At 41.5% G+C, this 24,297-nt stretch overlaps 1 protein-coding gene across 7 annotated transcripts in view; it reads right to left on the bottom strand.

Annotated features, from left to right (window-relative positions):
* STARD13 (StAR related lipid transfer domain containing 13) overlaps positions 1-24,297 on the bottom strand; it is a 224,781-nt gene that overhangs the window by 44,937 nt on the left and 155,547 nt on the right. For all 7 annotated transcript variants that reach the window (XM_061133700.1, XM_061133702.1, XM_061133699.1 and 4 more), the window contains 2 exons: positions 15,508-15,579; positions 12,774-12,855 (listed from right to left, as the gene is read on the bottom strand). In XM_061133700.1, the coding sequence (XP_060989683.1) occupies positions 12,774-12,855; positions 15,508-15,579 (154 nt within the window). The remainder of the gene's footprint in view (positions 1-12,773; positions 12,856-15,507; positions 15,580-24,297) is intronic.

The following is a 24,297-nucleotide window of genomic DNA, read 5'->3' as shown; positions in this document are numbered from 1 at the left end:
ATCTGCAGCAAAGGGGAGCTACTGAAGGAGTTAGGAGAGTAATGCAATGCCACTGCATGCCGGAGACAAAACTGGGGGCAGGATGGAGAAGGAACTGAAGAAGAATGACTGTGGAAGACAGTTATAAGAGTTTAGGTGAGAGATGGCAAAGAGGAGCAGAAGGGGAGTAAGAGCAGATGAAGACTTGGCCACTGATGTAGAAGCGTGGGGGCCGGGGAGAAATAGAGGGTGACTTCTGGGTCTCAGGCTTTTGCCAATGTGCCTGTGTCAATCAGCAGGGAAAACCGTGAAGTAGGGAGGGGCCAGGAACTGGGATTCAGGGAAGAGACACAAGGTCATGCTGGGATGCCTTGTGACATCCAGACCCACTTCGGAATGATCAGCAAGCAGAGGATATACACAGAGGATACATAATCATTAAACCAATCTTCCAGGGAGAATTCAGTGCCCTGGAAACTCCCATGCTCAAGGGCTGGGTGGAGCAGGAGGAGCTGGGCTGGGGGAAGGTGTAGTCAGAGATACAGGAGGTCCACGGAACCAGCTCAAAGTGGTCCTGGAAGCCACAGAAGGAGCTTTACAGAGAGAAGGGAGCAGTTGGTTCATTGTATCAAATATTTAAGAGTAAGTGATACAAAACAAAAAATATGCCTCTTGGGTTAGCAGTCATCGCAGGCAGCAGCTTCAGCTTCGGAGAAGCCTGAGTAGAAGGCTGAGCTGTGAGTGATTGCCGTGAAGAAGTGTAGCTCTGGAGGAGAGAGATTTAGGGCATTTGAGGAGAAAATGAATAATTTATTGCCACACAATATCCTCTCACAGGTAGAAGCGTTAAAATAATTTGTGAACTGACAGGTTATTTTCTTCCAGGTTCCAATGCAATTTAACAAACATGTATTGAATTCCTGCGCGGCACATGGCCACAGAGCACCGTGAGCCCATGATGTACCGAACAAGATATGGCTCCTAGCAGTGAGCACTATGGAGCCTGGAGGGCGTCCCTCACCTCCCCAGCTAAACACATGTGACAATGGGGTCAGCGTGCAGCGAGCTGTGCCCGGGCTGCCCTGACTGACGAGGGGACACCCGGGAGGAGAAGGAGGGAAAGGCAGGCAGGGTGCTTGCTGGGGGCGTGGGGACCAGAGGGAGATGGGGAGGGTGGTCAGGGCCCCGTCTGAGCGGTGTCCCACTCGGTCACTGTGACAGAGCCGGGGAGACACAGAGAGGCCCTCTGCACTTGGCGCATATACGGGAGCGGTGGCGCCCTTTCCTTCTCCTCTTAGATGCATATTTTACCTTTAAACTACCAGACTCTAGACTGCTCATGAGGTCTTCCATGCTGACTTAATGGTCAGTTTCCTGGGCTATTTTTCTAATATTCTTGCCAAAAGCTCAAGAGGAATAACAGGCAGGGGTGCGGATTCATCTCTGACGTGCGATTCTGATTAAAGCTGCAGCCTGAACTTCTCACCCTCCTCGCCAGGGTCAGAGATGAAAGGTCTCCAGCCCTGTCTGCTGAGGAGTGCCCCAGGCGTGGCCCTCAGAGACGGTCAAGAGCAAGTCACCTGGTCCAGGGCCCAGAGGTGAGCGCCCCCGGGAGCAGCGGCTCCTCCTTGCGGGGCCTGGGAAAGGTCCCCTGTCTGTACGGTGGTTCACAGAACAGACTCCGCAGAGCAGGGTGGAGAGCTCTGCCACAGACACGTGTCTGGTGTCTTCTCGGCCAGGGCGAGGCCTTTCAGATACCACAGGGCCATCCAGCGGGACGACTTTCTGGTGTCTGGGGGGAAAGAAAGGTGTCATCGGAAGTCGCAAGGGGCTGTCACCAGGCCACAGCTGAGCCAGGGGAGGCCATGCCTCTCCCTTCCCGAGCTGTTCACTCTGGCTGTTCTTCTAGCAAGTGGTCCTGGGGCAGCAGAAACGCTGGCTCCTCACAAACTGGCCCTGGATATCAGTGGAGGTGTGGGAGAGGGATGGTAAAGCATGGACTGATCTTGCTATATGATATTCAAGGGGGAGGGGATGTACATGTGGCATGGCACTGTATGAGTTGCATAATATATATTTTTAATTGACTTACAGTTGACAGACCACCTCAGGTAAGTTTAAGGTGTATGACATAATGATTTGATATTTGAAATGATCATCATAATAAGTTTAATATCCATCATCACACATAGTTATTATCTTTTTTTTCCTGTGATGAGAATTCTTAAGACCTACTCTTTCAGCAACTTTCAAATATGCAATACAGTATTGCTAACTATAGTCACCATGCTGTACATTACATCCCCAGAAAATAATTTGAAATCAGCAATAGCCTCTAATGATGAGAGTTTTGGGGAAGAGTGCAAGCTCCCTCCGCAAATTGATCAAGGACATTAGCCACAGTGGCCCACAGGTAAAGAGCTAAAAACAAAACAGGGGCCTCCCAGGTGGTGCCTGTGGTAAAGAATCCACCTGCCAATGCAGGAGACGCAAGAGACGTGAGCTCCATCCCTGGGTCGGGAAGATCCCCTGGAGGAGGAAATGGCAACTCACTCCAGTACTCTTGCCTGGAAAATTCCATGTACAGAGGAGCCTGGCGGGCTACAATCCATGGAGTCACAAGGAGTCGGACCCGACTGAGCGACTAAGCACACAAAAACAAAAGAACAGGTTTCCTTGGACTTCTTCAGTTTGTGGATTTCAAAGTTTAAATTCACCTATGCCTGTACTAGAGAAGTCAGACGGGGTGTCCTCAGCTTTTTAACTTTTCACAATTTGCATCTAATCCAGATAAAATTTCTCCAGTGGGAATTAGGCCGGGTTGAAGCAAGGGTCATACCAGGGATTTCTGAGAAAACTGAAAGAAAGCAAAACCCCCGGAGGGAAGGGGTGGGAAGAAACATTCACTCCCAGGTGCGGAGGGGCGTCTCTTGGCTCCTCCCCTGCCTGCCGGATAGACGTGGGGTCCCCCTTGGTCAGGCCCGGTGCTCTTCTCCTCGCTTTACTGTCTCACTCTCAGGACCTCATACCTTTCGTCCGTGGATGACATTACATCTCGGTCTCCAGCTGAGGGCCCTGTCCAGCTCCAGCCCCACATGCCCAGCCGCACACTCGACACCTTCCCTGGCACCTCCAGCCCCTCAGCGCATCACCCCTCCCCACCTCACACCCCAGCTAGACTCCTCTTGTCTCTCTCCTTGCTGTTTCCTGACTCAAGGAAAGGCATCACCGCCACACAGCTGCTCAAACCTGGAGGAATCTGGTGCCCCTGAACCCCGAACAACATCAGCAATAATAATAATAGTATCTGTTATTCATAGGTTCCGGTGGGAATAAAATGAAGCCAATGTCAAGAACTTAGTATACTAGTCAGCACACAGTAAACACTCCAAAATGATAGCCATGGTCATCTATTTTTGATGTGGCAAAGCAAGGCATTTTAAAAAAATGTTGCTAATGTTTTTTAAATAATGCAACACAAATATCTAAACACACATATATAGAGAGAGAAATGAATAAAATTAAAGATATAAACTCCTTCTTTAGCCCTGCTGTTCTACTTTGTAGCTTCTTGGGTATTCTTCCTAAAGTTATTTTGAGTAGGTGGCTGGAAAAGTTTATATAAGAAACAATTAAAAAATATAAAAATCAATTTTTATAAATTTACACATGTATATATGAAATCCCTACCTTGGACCTTTCTATATCTGTACCTGTCTTGGCTGCCCCCATTCTATATGGCCTACCTTGGGGTGAGGTTTGTGATGGAAAGTGGGGGTGGGGATGCAGATGCCTTTTCTGCACATTAAATTAGTCAAATGAAACAAGAGTGAAAGTTCAAAATAACCACATCAAAATTTCATGTGTTCTTGTCTGGGTAATTCCTACTGGCCTTTTAGGGTCATTTTCCCAGGAAGCTCTCTCTAAAACACTTTCACCCTTAGCTCTCCTGCACCTCTACTTATAGCGATCATACCATTTGTCCACATAAGTCACAGCTTACTCAATTCTCCACCTAGGTACTATGGGCATCTGGGGACAGATAATTCCTTGTGTGGGGGGTACACTGTGCCTTGTGGGAGGGAGCAGCATGTCTGGCCTCCACCCGTTAGATGCCAGGAGCATCACCACAGTAGTGACAAGCAAAACTATTCCCAGGCCTCGAGACAGGATCAAATGCTGCCCCCACCTTGAATTGAGAACCACAGCACTGGACTGAGACTTCAGGTGAAAATTCTATCTTATTTGTCTCCCAGCAAAGTAAGGCCCTCAAGACACAGCCTTGATGAGTGACCTTAAGGAAGAGATGACACAGTGCCACTACTCTTGACGGTAAATCAGTTCTAAACTCTTCACAAGAGGACTGAGTGTGTTTTAAACTCTTATTCTAATTATTATTATTTTTAAAAGTTGAGGTCCATGATGGTACAAATGCAATCAGAATTTCTAACCTTGGGACTTACAAGTTAAATTCGGAAGAATCACAAGGCAACATAGACATCTTGGGAAGAATTACCTTTAAAGGAAGAAATTAAAAACAAAACAAAAAACAGTCCAAATCGTGTTTCACAAAAAGACCTAAGCTTTCTTTGGAAAATGCCAGAAGCAGCCTGTGTGGCTTTGAATCCTAGTACTGCTATTTACGAGCCATAAATGGGCAAGTTATTTCATACCTCTGTGCCTCTGTTTCCTCATTTGTAAGATGGGAATGATATTATAGTCTATTTTATAAGATTATTATGGGAATTTAATGAGTAAATATTTATAAAATGCTTAGAGGAGTGCTTGCCAAGCACTTTGTGGCTTATTTATTTATTTATACTTTGGCTGCTTTGGGTGCTCAGACACGAGGGCTTCTGTTGGGGAGCTCAGGCTCCAGAGCGTATGGGCCCCATCGTTACAATGCACAGGCTTAGTTGCTCTGAGGTATGTGGGATCTTAGTTTCTCGATCTGGAGTTGAACCTATCTGTTGCACTGGAAGGAAGATTCTTAACCACTGGACTACCAAGGAATTCTCCAGGACTTTGTGTTTTGAAGAAATGAAATCACTGCTTATTGGGATTTGTAGTTAACTTATAAAGTTAGAATTTCAAAGGTGGAAGTGACTGTGATTATTATGTAATCATCTATATCCTTCTCCCCATGATTTTTCTGTGGTTTCTTTCAGGTAATTGTCACAAATTATTATGTGCCATAACACACAATATGGGCTTCCTAGTGGCTCAGATGGTAAAGAATCTGCCTGCAATAAACAGACCTGAGTTCGATCCCTGGGTTGGGAAGATCTCCTGGAGAAGGGAAAGGCTACCCACTCCTGTATTCTGGGCTGGAGAATCCCCATGGACAGAGGAGCCTGGTGGGCTACAGTCCATGGGGTCACAGAGAGTCAGACACAACTAAGCGACTAAGCACAGCACAGAAACACAATATATAAAGTATTGTACATTTTGTATGATATTCTTAAAGAGAAACTTTTAAAGTATATTATCAATTTTCATAAAGACTACTATAATTTAAAATTATTAATGTTATTTAATTTACTCAAATCAAATGGTGTGCCTTTGTGTGTAGAGGTAAACTGTACAAAACATTTTTTTTTTTTTTTTTTTGTACAAAGCATTTTTATTGGCACTCTCTCCTACAGTCTCCCTTGTCCCACATGATATGCATTGCCATGAGCTGTTTTTTTTAAATGCAAAGGGCAGTGACAGATGAACTGTAACCTTAGTCAATTCCATATCTTCACGAAACAGCACTGAACAAGGTGAATGCCTTTGTTTTATACATGTTATAATTACTATTTATTAACAGCATAAGTTAGGCAGATCTAACATTAAATTAGAAATTCAGAGATCATCTTGGGCAACAAAGCTCTATGTTATTAACAGCAGTCTGAACAAATACCCCAAACCAAAATGCTAACAGAACATGCTACTTCTGGGAAGTCTCATTTGGGAGCTTTGATGTGCTGCAGTTTGCCTTAAAGGTGACAAACCTAGCAAGGTAGTGCGATACCTTGGCTATGCCTACATTCTGATACTGTTACAGTTTCCATTAGCTCATCCAGCTATTTTAGATTTGCAATTAGCTTTTTATTACTCACAGGGGAAATTATTTTTCAATTAAAAATTCAATCAAAAACCATCAAAACAGAATTATAATGTGGTTGCTAAGATAGCAGAGACTGCAGTACTATTCTGACTGGCAGTAACAGATAATTTACAGACTCCTTCTGTGCACTGGTGCTGGCAGAGTTGCAGAAGCAATGGTGAGGAGTGATCACCCTTCTGGAGATTCACACCTTCACTAAAGACAGCAAACCCGTCTGGTTTCCAAGGCCTGAAAATGGGAGCCACACACCCACGTGTGCCCAGTCAGGCGTGAACCCTCCCTGTCAGCAACGTCCTTACTACCATCCACAATTTCTTTATAAATCTGTAAAAAGCTAACACTACTCAACAACTCTCAAAGTGTAAATGGGGACCCAGGACATTAACTGTCTGTCCATACATGAGAGAAACTTTCAGAAAACTAAAGGTGAACAAAATTCTTGTGGGTAACATTTACAGCAGGAGAGCCTCAGCCCTCTGGTCTCTGTTTATCTACCTGGCAGAAGCTACCTGCCCTCTGGCTATGGTTCCCTGTTCCCTTTAGGATTCTGCATTGGCTCAGCATTTCAAATATGCGTGAGAAATGTGGAGCCCACAAAGTTTTAAAACTAAAACACGAGACCAGCTCCACCACTGTGTCTGCAGTGCATGAGGAAGAAAACGAATAAAATCACAGCCCCTTACTGCTCTCTAGGCGTCAATCATAACATACCATATAAGTGGGTGAGTGTCTAATTAACCACTCCTCAAACTCAAAATTTTAAAAGTGCTGTCACTTCCCTCAGGCTGGAAGTCTTCCTTCTGCCTGCTTTCAGGAAATCTGTGTCTTGAAGGAATTCATAAGGAAGGCAACGAAATTCCGTGTGTGTTCCTTTAGCCAACCTACCTCCATCTCTGTCTTCCTATTCCACTGGCATCCTTTGGTCCACCTGCTGGGACTACTCCTTTGGCCTCTGTTCTATCCACTGCTCCTATGCCCTGAGAATCTCAGCTCACACACTGCCAGACAAACACTTTCCTTATATCATACTAAGGACGACACAGCTGCCCTAAGAATTATTCCAATGATAACAACCTCCTGCCACTCAATGCAAGCTGGGCCTTATCAAGGGCACTGTGGTATCTGGCATTGTTGCATCCCTGCTCAGTCCCTCAGTTGTGTCCGACTCTCTGTGACCCCATGGGCTGTAGCCCACCAGGCTCCTCTGTCCATGGGACTCTCCAGGCAAGAATACTGGAGTGGGTTGCCACGTCCTTCTCTGGGGAATCTTCCGACTCAGGGATTAAACCCATGTCTCCTGCATCTCCTTCATTGGCACACGGATTCTTTACCACTAGTGTCACCTGGGAAGCCCTCTATAATAGAAGGCTTTCTGATTTTTCTGGCTGACACAGCTATTATTATTCACAACTTTATATCTTGAAATGATTCCTGTACTGGCTAATCTATAACATGTCTGAAAGGCATGTTTTTTTAAGTAGACTTCAATGGAAAAGTCCAGAACTTAGTCAAAGGATCTTAGACCACATGCAGCAGTGAGCAGATAAGGATTTATCACCCACATGTTTGACACTTAAAGTGTGGCCCACTCAGCCACATACATCATCAAATGAACAGAACTGCACATTTAGAAGCAACGTTCACTCCTGCAATCCTGAGTTAAAAATATGTAGCAGAATTTGTATTCTTGGTTTGTAATGTAATCTTTGATTTATATTTCACAATAAAAATTGAAGAATCTATGTACAAATTACTAGAACTAATGAGTAATTTTAGAAAGACTGCAGAATACAAATGAACAACAATATCATATATATATTAGCAGTGGATAATGGGAGACTGAAATGATAAAAAAAAACCAGCACCTCAAAACATGAAATAACTTAAGTACCTTTAAGTATGTATATTACCCATATGCTGAAAATTACAAGTCAGGGTTAAAAAGAAAGAAATCAAAGGAGACCTAAATAAATAGGTCTGTGTGTATGAATCAAAAGATTTGTCTGTTAAGATATCAATTCTCCCCAAATTGATCTATAGAGTCTACACAATCCAAATCAATACACCAGAGGATTTTAAAAACAGATATCCATGAAAGGTTTCTAAATTTATATGGAAAGGCAGAGGATCTAAAATAGACAAAATAATCCTGGCAAAGAACAAAGTTGGAGGACTTACACTATTGGATCCCAAGACATACACAAAGCTAAGCAATCAAGTGTATATTGATAAAAGAATGGACACGTGGATAAATGGGACAGAATAGAAAGTCTAGAAACAGACTCATGCATAAATGGTCAGTTGATTTACAATATAAGTGGAAAGCCAATTCAATGAGGAAAGTATAGGCTTTTCAACATGGTGGTCAACCAATGGCATACTGATAAGCAAAAATATGAATCTTGATCCATACTTTGTACCTTATAAAAAATTAATGGATCACCTTACACATAAAACACAAAACTGAAATTTCTAGAAGAAAAACAAAGGAGAAAATAGTGACCTTATGTGAGGCAATACTTCTTATGTGTGACATTAAAAACATGAAAAAAATTAATTTGGACTCCAATAAAACTTAAAACTTCTTCGAAAGACATTAAAATATTGAAAAAACAAGCTACATGCTGGCAGGACATTTCAAAACTCAGTAAAAAAACAAACAACCAAATTTTAAAAATGGGCAAAAGACTTGTATATTAGCTATAGTGAAACAGATCACCAGCCCAGGTTGGATGCATGAGACAAGTGCTCGGGCCTGGTGCACTGGGAAGACTCAGAGGGATTGGGTAGAGAGGGAGGTGGGAGCGGGGATCGGGATGGGGAAATACATGTAAATCCATGGCTGATTCATGTCGATGTATGACAAAACCCACTACAATATTGTAAAGTAATTAGCCTCCAACTAATAAAAATAAATGAAAAAAAAAAAACTTAAAAAAAAAAAGACTTGAACAGATAAAAGAAGATATATCTTACAAAAGAAGATATATGAATGGCAAAGAAGCACAAGAAAAGACATTCAGCATCATTACTCATTAAGAACATGCAAGTTTAAATCATGCAAAGGAAACACTAGACACTTATTAGAATGCTTAAAAACAGAACTAAACAAAACCAAACAATACCGAGTACCATCAAAGCTGTGGAGCAACAGGAACTCTCATACATCATTGGTGGTAACACAAAATGGTATGGTCACTTTGGAAATGTTTGGTGGGTTTCTTAAGAAGTTAAAATATACTTATCATATACACCCCAAAGCCCCATTCCTAAGAAATTACTCAAAAGAAATGAAAACTTATGTTTACACAAAAACTTGAATATGAATGTTTATAAGGGCCATATAATCACCCAGAATAAGACAGAAAGAAAGTGGAGTCGCTTAGTCGTGCCCGACTCTTGTGTAGCTCATCAGGCTCCTCCATCCATGGGATTTTCCAGGCAAGACAACTGGAGTGGGCTGCTATTTCCTTCTGCAGGGGATCTTCCCAACCCAGGGATTGAACCCAGGTCTCCTACATTGCAGACAGACGCTGTACCATCTGGGCCACCAGGGAAGCCCATATAATCACCCAAAGTGGTGACAACTCAAATATTCATTTGGTGAATAGACAAACTATAGTAGTATATCCACACAGTGGAAGACTATGATTGATACACAGAGCACAGATGAATCTTAGGTGTATTAAGTAAAATGAAGCCAGACTCAAAAGGCTACATACTGTTTGATTTCACTTACATAGCATTCTGGAAAAGGCAAAACACTAGGCACAAAAGTCAGATTAGTGGTTTCTAGGGGTTGGAAGCAGGGGTAGAAGTTGATGACAAAGGTGAACCTGGGAGTATTTTAGGTGATGAAGCTGTTTTATATCTTGGTTGTGGTGGTGACTACATGATTGTAGGCATTTGTCAAAACTCAAAGAACTGAAAATAGTGAATTTTAGTTTAGATATATACAGAACATCTTGACTCAAAGAAGATATAGATTTAAAAATTCAATTGAGATGATCTTAAATTGAATTTAAAAATTTAATTGCATAGATTTCATTTATATGTGGAACCTAAAAAACAAAATAAATAATACATCTAAATAGAAACAGAGTCAAAGATACATAAAGCAAACAGGTTGACAGATGGGAGGGGTGGAAGGAGGAGAGAAATAGGTGAGGGAGATAAAGGGGTACAAATCTTCATTTACAAAATAAATGAGTCACAGGTATAAAATGCACAGTGTGGGGAACAGAGTTAATCATTATGTAATATCTTGTATAGTGATAGATGACAACCAAAGTTACTATGGTGATCATTTTGAACTGTATAGAAATATAGAATACCGGGAACTAACATAGTGTTGTAAGGCTAATATTTCAAAGACAAACAAACAAGCAAACTTACAGAAAAAAAAAATCAGATTTGTGGCTACCTGAGGTGGGAGGAAGGGGCAACTAAGTGAAAGTGGTCAAAAGGTACAAACTTCCAGTCATAAGATAAATAAGTAGTAGAGATGTAAAGTTCAAAATGATCAAGATAATATACACTGCTGTGTGTTTTACATCTGAAAGTTAAGGAAGTAATTCCTAAGAGTTTTCCTCACAAGGAAAAAAAGGTTTATTTTTCCTACTTCTTTAATTTTATATCTATATGAGATGATAAATGTTCACTAAACGAACTGTAAACATTTCATCATGTATGTAAGTCTAATCACGCTGTACACCTTAAACATAAACAGTGCTATATGTCAATTATATCTCAGTGAAACCAGGGGAAAAACAACAAAGGGCATAACTTGGCAATCAAGTAAATATCTATAAGTATGCAAGAACATGCAATTGGGAAAAAGATAATTAATGTAATACAATTAACAGTAAGAAATATTTCTTTTAAAAGTGCCAACTCATGGGCTTCTCTGGTGGTCCAGTTGTTAAGAATCCACCTTGCAATGTAAGGGACACGGGTTTGATCCCTGATCTGGGAAGATCCCATACGCCGTGGGGCAACTAAGCCTGTCCACCAAACCACCGAGCCCGTGCTCGAGAGCCCGCAACGCAACTACTGAGCCCACAGGCTGCAACTACTGAAGCCCGAGCACCTGGAGCCTGTGTTCCGCGACAAGAGAAGCCCCCACAGTGAGAGACCTGCACGCCGCAACGCAGAGCAGCCCTCGCTCGCGGCAATTAGAGAGAAGCCCGCGGCAAGGAAGACCTAGCACAGCCAATAAATAAATAAATCTTTTTTTTTTTTTTTTAATGTCAACTCATTAGTAAAAATACTCTTGGTTAAAATTAAGAGGGAAAACTCAGGATGAGCCGCTGGTGGAATAGTTCTGAGGTGAATGAAGGCTTGGGGTGTGCATCAGACATCGTGAGGAGAAAACACTGCTTTTCCAATTCATTGCCTTTAAAGAACTACAACAAAACTATCCACTCCTCTTATAAATGCTCACAAATGGCATTTTGTGCTTGTTTATTTTCGAGTCCAAATAGCCCATCCCTGCAATTTGTGATCTGAAGAGTTCTCTTCTCGTTACCCACATAAGCAAACCCGCAGCAATGCTTTCCTTGAATATTCAGAGACCATTTCTTAACAAGACTCTATTTTCTCTTCATATAGCAACCCTCGAGAAAGCAGCTATGAACACAGAAATATAAATATATGTCTAAAGAATCATCAAGTCTACGATTATTTCACAATATGCTAACATACATTTGTCTCTCCTATCTTGACAAAAGTTTCCTCATCACTACTTTCTTCTTAAACTGCTATCTTTTGTATGTCAAATGCAGAATGTACAAGAAAGAACACTGGACTACAAGTGACAAAAACTTGTTTAAGGTCAGTTCAGCCCATTACTAGCTCGTAGCCTTGGAAAAATGACTCGCCTCCTAAAACTAATATTTATTTCCAGCTCTGACTTCTTTCCAGGGCTTTAGTTAAAAAACTTCCAAGCTAATTTCCTACAGACACACATGACCTCTTACGCACATTTAATTGTTCAGAGATATTTGACTGCACTGGCATCGTTCATTATCACTCAAATTACAATTGTTTTATTTGCTCATGTATGCTTCATTTCTTCAATTAGATTTCTTCAACCAGATTATATATTCTTTGAGGGGAAGAAATTATTAATATATACATATTTGCCTCCTTTTATCACCTATCACATAGTGAAGGTATAAATTATTTCTGAAAGTAGATATAATTACTTGAGCTTACATATTTCAGTTTGCTGATATAATCATTTGTCTTAAAAAAAAATACAGCTAAGTTTGACATACTCATGGAGTTTAACAAGGCCTTCTCTGACCACTCATACTCTGGTCCCTCATGCTTCCTCCTCCCAATAACCCACTCACACTCTATCACCGTCTATAGCCTCAGCTTGTTTTACATTTTTAAAAATAGAATTTAACACTCTGTGAGATAATCTCTTCTTCTCCTCTCTTTTTCTCTCACTCACCCTCTCTTTGACTCAATCTGTAGTCTGAAGCTTCGTACTAGAACTCAAATTCCATGAAACCAGGGACTGATCATGCTCACAGTAAGATACTTAATAGCCTGGCATATAGTAGGCACTCAATAAGGACTTACTGAATTGTTGTTGAACTCGCCTCTTAATACAGTGACAACTATTATAGACATTTAACAATTGAAAGAAACAAAAATATTTCACATGATTTACCTGTAAAGAGGTTCTACAAGGTCCTTTTCAAGAAAATCATGATCGTTCTTGACAGCCACAATGTTGATGGGAAATTGCGAATCTGAAAGAGAGACAACAGAGTTTATGAGGCTTGTTTTATCTGAATCAGCAACGATATCATCAGGCCATCACATTTCTGTACTCAGGGCTAATCTTAACTGCAGTTATTCTCCACTGACGGATGTGTTGGTAATGTTTAGAAAGCAGGATGCTTTAACCCCAATAAATGCTTTTAAGGATACAAAAAAGCATGCAATATGAAAATAACCAAGTGCTTGACCTTGGATAGGATTGCTAAATGTCTGTATTTTTATCTGTGCGTGCGTCAGTTGCTCAGTCTTATCTGATTCTTTATGACCCCACTGTCCATGGGATTTTTCAGGCAAGACTATTAGAGTGAATTGCCATTTTCCTCCTTCAGGAGATCTTCCCAATCCAGGGATTGAACCCGAGTCTCCTATGTCTTCTGTATTGCAGGTGGATTCTTTACCTGTTTGTAGCTCATCATTATCATAGACATTTGCCTGCATGGAGAACTTCTACACTCTCACCATCTACCTAAGGTCATGAGATACTGATTAGGATAGAAGTTTGGCAGATTTCTTTTTTGAAGTTTCCAAAAATACCTGAAGCTCAATGGTCTCAAGTATTTTATTTTGTAGCAAAAACTTTTTCTTTTTTTAAAAAAATATTTATTTTTGGCTGTGTTGCAGTGAGTAGGCTTCTCTCTAGTTGTGGCACACAGGTTCCAGAGTGCACAGGCTCAGTAGTTGTGGCCACAGGCTGAGTTACATGTAGGATCTTAGTTCCCGGACCAGGGATTGAACTCTTGTCCCCTGCCCTGGAAGGTGGATTCGTAACCACTGGTCTACTGGTCCACCAGAGAAGTCTCTGTAGCAAAAGCCTGTTCCAAGCTTGTAACTTTTCTGTAAAAGTATTTGTTCTAATTTTTATTACATTTATAAAAGGCATATGAATGACTGGGATTTTAATTCAGACTCTTCCATTTTATAATCTTGTAAAAGTCACTTAACCTTTTTGGGCCTCTCTTTCATAATCAGTGAGTTGGTAGTGGAGGGTGGGAATAATGGTTGCTTAGATCAAAACTGTAAGACCCTCCTCCTTGTCTAAAAGGCTATGATTTTATGAAAGTTTTTATCAGAAACTCTAGACCTCAAAGCACCCTTACAGATATGCTCTCCTTTATCCTCAAAGAATTTAAGAGAGAGAAGTAGGCTTTTTTAAAATAGAAAACTGAGCTTCTAGGTGAGTAGGTGTGATTCACCAGTGAGTAAAAGTTAACTTTGTTGATTCTTTCCATCCTTTGTGAATTTTATGCCATCAGAAACTATATTGTTTAGTGTACTAGATATGTTCTATTGAGCCCTAAAGATCCATGCTCCACTCTTCTGTAACCCGGTTTGTGCCCAGGATCAGATGTGTGGATGGCGTTCAGTGGGGTCCATGTCCACTGCCTTATTTTGTTTGGCCAATGGGAAGCCCCAGCTGGAGATGGAGGGAGGAGGGAGTGTGACATCAGGGCATTGCCCTCCTGGGTCTCTCCCGGGAAGCTGTCGTCACAGCTGTGTCCTCTACTCCTAAGCCTGGTCTGAGATCCTCTCTCCTTCTGGGTTCTGGCATCTCACCTTCTGTTTATGGCTTTGGGCCTAGGGTACAAGCTTTGGGCTGCTACAAGCTTTGGGCTCCTGAACTGTTCCTCGTGGTCTCCTATGCCCTGCTCACACCTCCATCATGAACGCTTTTAGGAATAAGACCTCCACAGATTGTCCTGAGTGTGCCATTGCTCACTGCTGGGATCCTGACTAATTCACTATACATTAGGACTCTCCAAGAAGGAGATGCGTTGGTTATAACTTTAGGCATAGGCAAGAAATGGGGCTTTCCAGGTGGCGTGGTGGTAAAAAAATCCACCTGCTAATGGAGGAGACACAAGAGATGTGTGTTCTATTCTTGGGTCAGGAAGATCCCGTGGAGTAAGATGTGGCAACCTGCTCCAGTATTCTTGCCTGGAAAATTCTGTGGACAGAGGAGACTGGTGGGTTACAGTCCACGGGGTTGCAAAGAGTGGGAAATCACTGAGTGACTGAGCACACAGCAGTGCATATGAGTAAGATATAGGAGAATAAGTTTATTAACTGTCAATGAAAACATCAGTGGAACAAAGTATGATGCTAGCAATAAAAACACTTTACTTTTAAAACCCTGAAAAATAACATCTGATCCATGTCATGTCTTAAACATTTTCATGTAAGGTAAAAACCTCACGATAAATTAGCTTTGTTATTTCTAAGAAATTTATCAACAATTCATTTATTGTACTTTCAAGAAAACTGAGAGCAGTGATGAAAAAAACAAGAAAGAGGATAGGGAGGAAGTGCAGAAAAAAAGCTGCTGCTGGCAGAACACTGGAAGGAAAACGCAGAGTTGTGATTGGTGGTAAAGACATGAGAAGCAGAAAGTGAGAAGCAAAAGAAAAGAAAGGAGAAACAGGGAAGCGCAGAAGGTGAAGTAGCCTCAGGAAGTGACCCTCATTCCTAAACTGGCATCAGTATATGTCCTGGGCATTGCAAAGGCCGGGGGAAGGAGAAAGCAAGGAAGAAATGGTTGAGAAAAGACTTGGAAGTCAAAACACACCACAGGACAAATTTTGAACTTATTCTCTTTATAAAGAGAGAAGAAAAGCCCAACCTACCCTCGTATAGCTGAGCGTACTGCGGGAAGCCAGCAGCGCGGAGCCAGTCACATGCTTCCTTCGCCTCGATTTCTGAAAAATACAAGAAAAGGAAATGTGTTGAGTCTCAGGCCACCCACTGGCCTCTACCTCCTCAATCAGTAGGAACTGGTGGGCACTGTTCAGGTTATTACAAAGCAAAATTGTTCTCTGGTAAGTCTGTACAAGTAGCCTACTCAGAAATGGGTGTAAAACGAGCAGGCATCACCAATCACCAAGGTACTTGTTTCATGTCTGCTAAGATTATCTTCAATGTCAATCCATAAATATTTGGATAATAGCAAAACCACAGACTACAGAACACAGAGGCTGAGTTTCAGGCAGGGAAAAATGTCTTATTTATACACTAGGGAACCTGGGGACTAGGGAGAAGGAGGAAGTACTTCCTTAGGTTCTTTTTTTTTTAAACTTTCAAAGATAAAGCTAAGACTATTTATCCTACATTCCTTTATTCTTTTACTCTGGGGATAATGAAAGAATGAATACAACTGGGCAGGCTTGTGAAAATGTATTTTCTCATGAAAAAAGGTATTACAAAAATCCAATGTTTTATTATTGCTTTAGTTTTACTAATGCTTTAATTCCAAATGCCTTGTAATAAGATGTTCATTCATCAAGCACATTTGAATGATTTCAAGCTGCACAGTGTAGCAGGCAACAGTGAAGCTGATTATCTGGAAATGAGACAGGTGTTTGATGGGGCTGCTAGAATCTCCGAGAGCCAGCCTCACGCAGTTGATGTGTCCTTTGGGTGACCAGTTTTGGTGTGGACATTCCAAGAGTGCACAGGACCACCTGCCTGGAGAACTCTGGAGAGAGATGGGAGAGTCTCCAGTATGTGAACCAGGTCACTTTTTGACCTTGTGAATCCTGGATCATTTCCCAACCACAACTCTTAGATAAATACGAATGCAAGGGAAAAAGAAGTTCATCTGTCAGAAGTCCAGGTTCTCCAAACAAAATTAAACAGCTGATTAGAACAGGTCTCTACCCAGGCCCCTTTCTCTGCTGTTGGGCGGGAGCCCGGTCAGGTCATTGCGTTTTCATTTACTCTGATGTGCATTTCTCCCTGTAGCCAAAGCTTGAGGGTACAGGGTGTTCTTGGGTCACTGTGCTGAAACAATCCATGCTAGCATCAGCGGTGGGCCAGAGACTACAGTCTACACTGAAAGCTCAATGTCTATGCAGCATGATGTTCAATGTGACAGAGCTATCTGATCCATGTTAGGAAAATAGAACAAAGGCCAGATCATCCACAGGCTCCAAAGGAAGAGCAAATACCTACAGGCCCACTGATGTGGTTGGATATGGGTTGAGATATGTCATTAAATTCAGGGAGACACAGCTTGCTGTGGCCCCCATCCCAGAGTCCCTGCTTCTTTTGGCATCCTCTAATCCCTTGCCATTCGAGAGACTGACAATTTCTAAATCTTGAGTTTTTTTTCTCTGACATAAGGATTTTTTTTAACGTAATTACTGCCAGCACTGACCAAATAGGTACACATTCCTGCCTTGTACATATTATTCAGAATTATCTGGGGCACCAAGTTGGAAACAAAAACTCCAGAAAGCTTTTCTATGAGGAGGAGTGAGCCCCATGGCTGCAGTTCAAAATGAATTGGCTGGATTGTACTGTATTGGCTAACTTGGGTTTTCCCTTTGAAAGGTACAAAAGGCAATTATTCTAAGTCTCCAAAGTTGTATTTAGGACTCATTTCAGAGACCTTGGGCTTCCCTGATGGTTCAGATGGTAAAGAATCTGCTTGCAATGCATGAGACCCAGGTTCAATCTCTGGATTGGGATGATCCCCTGGAGAAGGAGATGGCAACCCACTCCAGTATTCTTGCCTGGGAAATTTCATGGACAGAGGAGCCTGGTGGGCTACAGTCCATACAGTCGAAAAGAGTCAGACACAACTTAGCAACTAACACACACTGAGAGTCCTTATGTGAAGGCTTCCACTTTGATAACCACACAAGTATTTCAGGGGAAGGAGAAAACACACATTCTGACTGTTACACAGAGAAAATGTGAGTTACTCTTGGTCAAAGATAGGCTGCTGCCTTCTAAATTTTCAAGCTTCAGATTTGCTTTCTTCTTCAATATACTACACTATCTAGTGATGAGAAAATACCTGATTTCTAGACATGCTCTAAACAGTTATGAGTCAGCAAGGCTCAGAGAGGAAGCACAAAATTCTGTTACACCAACTAGCTGAATAGCATGCCTTTTTCTACTTTATTTTTGCTTTTACTGTCATCAAAATGCAGTGTTAAGCAGAAGAGCCCCAGAGAGACAGACCATTAAGAACAAATGGGGGAGACTTGGAAGGCAGGAGCTCTGCTACACAGGAAGCTCAGAGGAGCAGGAAGTGAGCTTGTAAGAGAGCACACACTCCACTGGGTAAGGAGGGTAAGGAGTAAGCTGGGTAAGGAGGACAGGACGCTGGGTGAGAGGTGGGCAGCAGGGGTCCTCACAGAAAGATTCTCTTTGGGACTGAGACTCTGGTTGGGCAGTGGAACAGGGCTCGGGCTAGCCCAGGAGATTTTATTTAAAAGGCTCTCTACATAACTTTGTTTTGTTTTTTCATAAGAGCAACACAGATAATGAACTGAAACTCTACCCATATATAAACATGAATAATCAAATCTTAATCAGAACCCAGTTAAATAAACTGATTTTTTTCATTGGATAGACGTTTTAAGTATTCCAGGCAAACAACATAAAACTGCAATTAGTAAATAATGAGAAGAAGCCACGTCCCAGTCATGATGGATACCTCCCCCCAACCATCAATTCCCATACCCAACTTGCTGTTCTATATCTAGAATATCTCCCGAACACATTCCCCCTACTTTTGACATTTTCTGGGTTTTGTTTCCTTGTTTTTTTGGTGTTTTTTAAAAAAAATACTCAGTTGTGTGCAAGGCATGTGGGATATTAGGTCCCTGACCAGAGATTGAACCTGAGATCCCTGCATTGTCAATGTGAAGTCTTAACCACTGCACCACCAGGAAATCCCAATTCTTGATATTTCAGTATAAGGGCATAACACACTCTTGTTTATCACCAAAGCAAACAAACAAAGTGGAGGATAATTAACCACTATCAAAGGTGATTTTGCCCATCAAGTTGAGTTGGAGAAAAAAAAGACATAATTTCTACTGATTCCCCACAGTGCCTTCTAACACCTATCAGCCAAATGCTAATGTTTTCCCTAGGGAATATCACTCTGCAATGGCCACAGTGATTGGAGAATTAGGAAGGAATCATTATTGACAGTTGTCACCACTTCGCAAATGTCTGCCTAATGAGATATAAATGACATTTGAGGAGAATGTGAAAATCTCTTTTCTGCTGAGCTATTGATAGCCAGCACAAAATTATATAGAAGCTTTAGGAGCCATTCAAATCACATTTTGACAGTTTTGTTTGTTCTCTATTTGCAACCCACACCTGGCCCTGCAGCAGCTCCAGGGCTATAAGGCAAAACACCAACCATCTCCTACAGCAAACTTAAGTGTGGGGAGGAACCAGAGAATGCCCTTGACAGACTAGCCTATTGATCTGGGGCATGGTTACAGCATTGTTACTGCAGAAAATTCTGTTTGGCTCAGATCATGATAGGATTTCAAGAGAACTACTGCAATTATTATCTGTAAAAATAATTTCCGTTTTACTCTAGAGTATTTATTTTTGCCTGCCCAACGTCCTTCCCCCCTTTTCCAATAACAGAGCCTCTTCTACTGGTTCAGGTGGGCTGCCACTCCTGGTCCCCTCCAACCACATTCCTTGGCTCTATCACCACCACCCACATGGAGTGATCTGCTCCTTAAAAGAACCCCTGATGCTGTGAAAGACTGAAGGCAGGAGGAGAAGAGGACGACAGAAGATGAGATGGTTGGATGGCATCACTGACTTGACAGACATGAGTTTGAGCAAGCTCCGGGAGTTGGTGATGGGCAGGGAAACCTGGCGTGCTGCAGTCCATGCAAAGAGTCGGACACGATTGAGCAACTGAACTGACTGACTGATCACCACCGCTCATATGGAATGACTTGCTCCCTAAAAGGACCTCATTCCCCAAAGTCCAAGGAGACCAAGGAGCTTTGGGATCTTACATCAACAGTTGTTTGGGGGCTGAAATCAACTGGTTGAAAAGGGAGGTATTCAGTTTTTCTATTGATAGCTTGACCTGCACAAAAACCAAGCAAATTTTTTCAGTTGATAAATCCAGAAGATGGTGTGGTGCTTGGCACGCTCTTCCATCACATATTTGTGATTCTGCTTGGGGGAAGTTTACTCAGTTTGTCTCAGTTGCCTTTCCTACATGTTTAGACCCTGACAGGACCTCCGACCAGAGTCAAACGCAGCAGAAGGACGCCATCTCACTGGCTGCCCAAGTCACTGACCATCGATGGGCATGAGCACAAAGTCACCGTGGAAACTGTTGTGGCCGGTGACACTGTTTTTGCAAAGTATTATCATGTTTCTTAGTTACACGTGTTCAGTGTTAAAAACTTATAATACAGAAAGGCACAATGAAAGACAAAAGTCAACCCTTGCCCCATTGCTAATATATAATTAGATACACATTATTTGTCAAAATGGTAATGATGGTAATATCTTTGGTTGAGGACTTTTTGCATATAAGAAAATACACTATGAATATTTTCCCATATCACGGTGTTGTTGGTAAAAAAATTATTTTGAGAACACATTTATTTTTCAAAATACCTGATCTGTGAATACTGCCTGTTGAGCTGATGACATCAAGGTAGCCAAGAGGAAACAGTTTAGTAGGGCTTCATCAACACAGTCTGATTGTAACGAAGGCTGGAAGTCTATGTGAGTTTAAAGAGATTTACAAGCTGTTCCTTAAGGAAATATCATGTGATGTTTGCACTTTCAGGTAGACAAGGCTCCGGAGGGCCTCAGTCAAGTTAGGAGTTATACTGAGTACAGCAGATTGACCACCCAGGTTTATAGGCCTCCTTTCATGTCACAAGCTCGTTGAATTTTTAAACTGGTGTTTCTAAAGCACTCAGAACAGTGTGTTCTCCCAGCTAAGAATTTAAATACATTTTTTGGTTTACATTACTCTCAACATAGAAAATACTTTTTCCATAGCTAACCCAAAGGGATGCTAGTCTTTCTAAATGACTAAAAATTCAAATTAGGGCCAAACGAAATGTTATTGTCATCAGAAAACTAGGTGGCTAGAAGAAACCTGGTTTACCATGGAAAGTTGAGGGCATCTGTATTGATGTTGTTCTTACAAATCTCCTGGAATGTTGGTGGACAAACTGACCTCAGTTTAAGAATGTCTTAAACATTCTTAACGTTCATTCTTAAATACTCATTAAAAGTACTGAAGACAAGTGGGGGAAAAAAGAATTCATGGCTCTCCATGTGATTTTAAAAAGTGGGCTTGAGAACAGTGTTTTTTTTTTTTCCATTTAAATTGGCTGACAGGGTGGGCACCCTGCTTCTGAAAGATTATGGATGACTCAACCACCACAAGATGTCTGCAGCCTACACAATTATCACTATTAAAGCATATCCAAGGTATTAACGTTTCAACAGGCTCATGGCTGTTGGCTTAGGCTGGTTTACATGGCTGAATTAGCTTCATTAGTAACGAACCTCTTCAGACAAACGACTCCTTTGTCTTCAGATGGAATTTCTCAAGTGAAGTCCCTATTTATTGAAGCTGTATTTATGTGGCCATAGACTAGGCCAGGGCTTCCCTGGTAGCTCAGTTGGTAAAGAATTCGCCTGCAATGTGGGAGACCCTGGTTCAATTCCTGGGTTGGAAAGATCCGCTGGAGAAGGAATAGGCTACCTACTCCAATATTCTTGGACTTCCCTGGTGGCTCAGCTGGTAAAGAATCTGCCTACAATGTGGGAGACTTGGGTTCGATCCCTGGGTTGGGAAGATCCCCTGGAGAAGGGAAAGGCTACCTGGCCTGGAGAATTCCATGGACTGTATTATATAGCCCATGGGCTCGCAAAGAGTCAGACATGACTGAGCAACTTTCACTTCACTTTAGGCTAGGCCAGATTTGTTAAAACCAATGCCAGAGCATCCATCCCATCTATATAGAGATGTGAATGATGCAAGTATTAATATTATATAGGACGAGGCACAGCACCACAGTCTTTCTCCTGGGAGGGCTTTATAACCCTAATCACAGGTTCAGGAGGGAACATCAAGTTTTGTAGTAGCAATAGACTTTGATTTAGATTCCCTGTCATGGCATCTAGATGCATCTTTTTGCATCCTTTGAATTACATAATACATTTACTATAATGTGTAAAAGTCCTGAATAAGTCTTAAATGTACACCAAATTTAATTCTTTTCTAATGTGAATAACACTTTATTTCTATGAGATTCCAAGTTACTAATAGAGTTAAAATACAGGTTTTATTTAGGATAAATTTAAGATTATTCATCTCTGAATATCCAAATCGGTGAACCAAGTGATAATCACCCATTTTATCTCCCTATAATTTAAGGCAACCTTTTTTTCTGATGTGTAGAAAAGTATCTTGCACTCAGCTAATAGATAACCATAGGAGAAAGAAATAGGAAGATGTATATATCCCCAAGACACCTAATCGTACTCTGCTAAGATGGAGATTCATGGCTGTATTTAAGTGTACTTTTTCCCTGAAAGCAAGAGTTACAGATATGCTGAGACACAGTATTCCATCACCAATTTTTAACACTAGTCTTATTTCTCAGGTTGTGAAGTATCTTTGCAAGCTGGATTCACAGCAGATCTAGTCACTTAAAAGTAATTTCTATCACAGCGAAAAAGAATCAGGCAAATTCTATATCTAAATAGGAGGTCTATTCTTAGTTACTCAAAAGTTGTTTTTAATCTCTCTTTTCCAGCCTTTTTTTGGGGAAATAATATTTTATATATATATAATTTATTGTTTACTATCAAATTTTAAGATAATTACAAATTAAATTACATATTAAAATACACTTAATATAAATCATACATACAGTTTATGTAATCATAAATTTAAAATTCTAAATAAAATTCTATATCTATGTAGTTACAAATGTATAATGAAAACAAACACACACACACACACACACACACACACACACTCACACACACACTCTAAAATGTTCTTAATGGTCCCCTGCTCTTTCCAGCTGACAGGGAGCTTGCAGTTCTCCTCTGACTGGGAAATGTGTTCTTCCCATTCCACTGATGTCTGGGTTGGCCATGTGACCCACTCTGGCCAGTGAAACATGGGCAGAAATATTGAATGGGAGTTTCAAGCAAAACTCTTCAAGAGCTATACCCTAGTTCTGTTAGCTCCCCTCCCCTTCCCTTGACTTCTGTTGCTTTATGCCACTACAGCCTGGGGGACAACTTGTTACAGAGGCATAATCTGACTTAGCAGCTGCCAGCTGCTCCTTTTTATAAATGAAGCAGAGGGATGCGCTGAGAACTATTTCAACTTAATGCTGTTCCTGGACATCCGTTAGTGCGTCAGAAATGAACACGATCAGACTCCATAAGCATTTCTGCCTGGAAGTCTGCTTCCCTGTTGATGGTGCCTGACCTCTGTTGAATGTTAAAATGTAAACAATTCTTTCATACTCATCTGTCACATGCATCCACGTGTGTGTGCACACACATTACAAACATATACCTTCCTCTCACCTATACACTTACACCATAGAAAAATCAAAAGTTCAGCAACTGAACAAGGGATATAAATACTATTCCCCTGGCTCATATTCCTAAGAGTATGGAGAAGAAAAAAAAAAAAAGAAGATTATACCCCTGGCCCCTGCAATCAATCTCAAAGAAAAAGAAAACAGAAAATATATCTTCTACTAGCCAAATAGTTTCTAACCAGATTGTTTGGACTTGAGTTTTCCATGAGGCAGAGTAGCTCCTTATCCTCCCCTCTCATTTGGTACAGACTGTTCCCATCAGACACTTGTGGGATCTCTCAGAGAGGCTACATGCATGCACAAGCATATGAACACCTCTAGCTCTGCGAGTTTGTCGAGTCACTGCCTACCACTAAATCCCAGGAGATTCTTGGGGATGGAATCAGTTATGTAACTGAAAATGCGAGGTAGGGGAACAGAGAGCGGATTCAGACAATTACAGACAGGGTTGTAGTTTTCTGACCTTGGTCAAAGTGCCTCCATATTGACCCATCAAGATAACAGAATATTGGGACAAGGGTATGGGATTCTGGAGATCGCTTCTCTCTCTTACTGGGCTTCTTTGGCTTCTCTTGGAAAGGTGGAGACTAAGAGCCCCTGGTAGCTGACCTGATGCTGGCTCTCAGGAACAGCGGCTCACAAGGTAACTACCACGAGGTAAGCCCCGCTGCTGGGATCAGAAGGGGTCCTGCGGATTCTCTGTGTCGCGCCCGTGCCCTTCTGTTCTGGGAAGAGTGACAGTTCTGGACAAGTCCCACCACCGCCAGGAAGTCAGGTATCCTGGCCTTGGACTGGTATTCTTCCATCCTATACAGCTTTAAGACAGTCTTTAAATGTTAACAAAAAATTATTCATGTCTTTAGGGAATCAACCCCCTTCTCTTATCTATTTTCAGACATATGTGGAGGTCTATATTTATAAAGGCTTATCTGCTATTCCAGCTGCTTAGCCCAACTCTTTTATAACTGTGGGTGCTTCAATTACACCAGAAGCTTTCACGATATCAGGGAAAACTGTACCACACAGGCATCAGAAGAAGCA

The sequence above is a fragment of the Dama dama genome, chromosome 30 (genome assembly GCF_033118175.1).
Source record: "Dama dama isolate Ldn47 chromosome 30, ASM3311817v1, whole genome shotgun sequence".
NCBI lineage: Eukaryota > Metazoa > Chordata > Mammalia > Artiodactyla > Cervidae > Dama > Dama dama.
The sequence above is the reverse complement of the archived record's forward strand: the minus strand, read 5'-3'. Positions and strand labels throughout refer to the sequence as shown.